This window comes from Arvicola amphibius, chromosome 8 (genome assembly GCF_903992535.2).
Source record: "Arvicola amphibius chromosome 8, mArvAmp1.2, whole genome shotgun sequence".
NCBI classification, from domain to species: domain Eukaryota; kingdom Metazoa; phylum Chordata; class Mammalia; order Rodentia; family Cricetidae; genus Arvicola; species Arvicola amphibius.
This window is the reverse complement of record NC_052054.1, coordinates 18,824,788-18,826,549: the sequence shown is the minus strand read 5'-3', so window position 1 is coordinate 18,826,549 and position 1,762 is coordinate 18,824,788. Positions and strand designations below refer to the sequence as shown.

Below are 1,762 nucleotides of genomic sequence, written 5' to 3'. Positions count from 1 at the left end.
CTGTGAGTCTTGCAGGGTGTGGTGTAGTTGACTTATTCAGGGCGGAACACTTAGCAGGCACTTAATTCTCCGTGCGTCAACCAGTCATGAGTCTCTACACTCACTGTTGCTAACTGCAAAAAGAAGCAGCTAGGACCTGGGATGGGAGTAGCATTTGTCTGCTGGTATAAACATAAACAAAAATTTCCACTTTGTAAAACATCAGCAGTACCTGATTGCCCTACGGTCTGCATTATCCCAGCCATAGGCAAAATTTTGATAATGCGAGCTCGGAATTCGTCTACGCCGCAGCGCAGCAGCCATGCCGCCGTACACCATTGTCTACTTCCCAGTTCGAGGGCGCTGTGAGGCCATGCGCATGCTACTGGCTGACCAGGACCAGAGCTGGAAGGAGGAGGTGGTGTCCATAGATACTTGGATGAAAGGCTTGCTCAAGTCCTCCTGTCTGTATGGGCAGCTCCCCAAGTTTCAGGATGGAGACCTTACCCTGTACCAATCTAATGCCATCTAGAGGCACCTGGGCCGATCCCATGGGCTTTATGGGAAAGATCAGAAGGAGGCTGCCCTGGTGGATATGGTGAATGACGGGGTGGAAGACCTTCGCCTGAAATACATCACTCTCATCTACACCAAATATGAGGAAGGGAAGGATGACTATGTGAAGGCCCTGCCTGGACACCTGAAACCTTTCGAGACCCTGCTGTCCCAGAACCAAGGAGGCAAAGCCTTCATTGTGGGTGACCAGATCTCCTTCGCCGATTACAACTTGCTAGATCTGCTGCTGATCCACCAGGTCCTGGCCCCTGGCTGCCTGGACAACTTCCCCCTACTCAATGCCTATGTGGCACGCCTCAGTTCCCGGCCCAAGATCAAGGCCTTCCTGTCCTCCCCTGACCATGTGAACCGTCCCATCAATGGCAACGGCAAGCAGTAATGTCCAGGAGAGACCAGAGCTGCCTGTCCTCCTTTCCCCAGCACTAATAAAGTTTGTAAGACAGAAAAAAAATTTTTGATAATGCAAATCTTACCAAATATGTAATTCCCTCCCATGGGTTGGGCCTCAGATCTAAGAATAAAGCTTCCAATGATCCACAGATGAGTCTTGCCACTGTGCACCAGCGGGCATATCCTGCCTGGTGGGACAGTACTGTGGCACTCATGCCCACAGGTGGGTAGGACCACTGATGAATTTTCCCGCCCTCACACCTTGTTTGGCACTTTTCTGCTACTGTGGACACTAGCCAGCAGGGGACTTGGCAGTGGGGGCTTTCAGCTCAGTGCCAGCTTGGTTTCTGTATTCAAAGTGTGTGGTGACTTGAGCATCTAGTTCTGATGGGAAACTGAAAGCAACAGCAGTAGACAATATTGTTTGGTGGAGCCCCTAAGAGATACCTGGCAGTGGGGTTTTCATTTAGAAACTTATGCTTCTGGGAGCAATGTTATCTACTTAAGTAGCTAACCTCAATTCAAGCCATTTTATATATATATATATATATATATATATATATATATATATATATATATATATATATATAAAACCTTTTAGTAAATTTACAAAGTAGTAGCTTTCTTGGTTTGTACTGACATTCCCTCCAACTCCCATCTTTTCTGTACCTTTCAATCCACCCTCATTTAAACTTACATACCCCTACTCTTCCTTTTCTGATTTCATATCATATATTTCAGGGTCACTCCATCTCTCTCCCCAACCCCACTTCTTATGGCTGTCTTCTTATTTCTCGGATTCCAAGGCCATTCAGTC

General features: G+C 47.2%; 1 protein-coding gene across 1 annotated transcript; it reads left to right on the top strand.

The window, feature by feature from the left end:
* The first annotated feature begins 272 nt into the window (after positions 1–272).
* Positions 273–980, top strand: LOC119821268 (glutathione S-transferase P-like). Its single transcript, XM_038340204.1, is given in 1 exon segment — positions 273–980. A coding segment is annotated over 1 exon segment (633 nt). The 5' UTR covers positions 273–301; the 3' UTR covers positions 935–980.
* Positions 981–1,762: the final 782 nt, after the last annotated feature.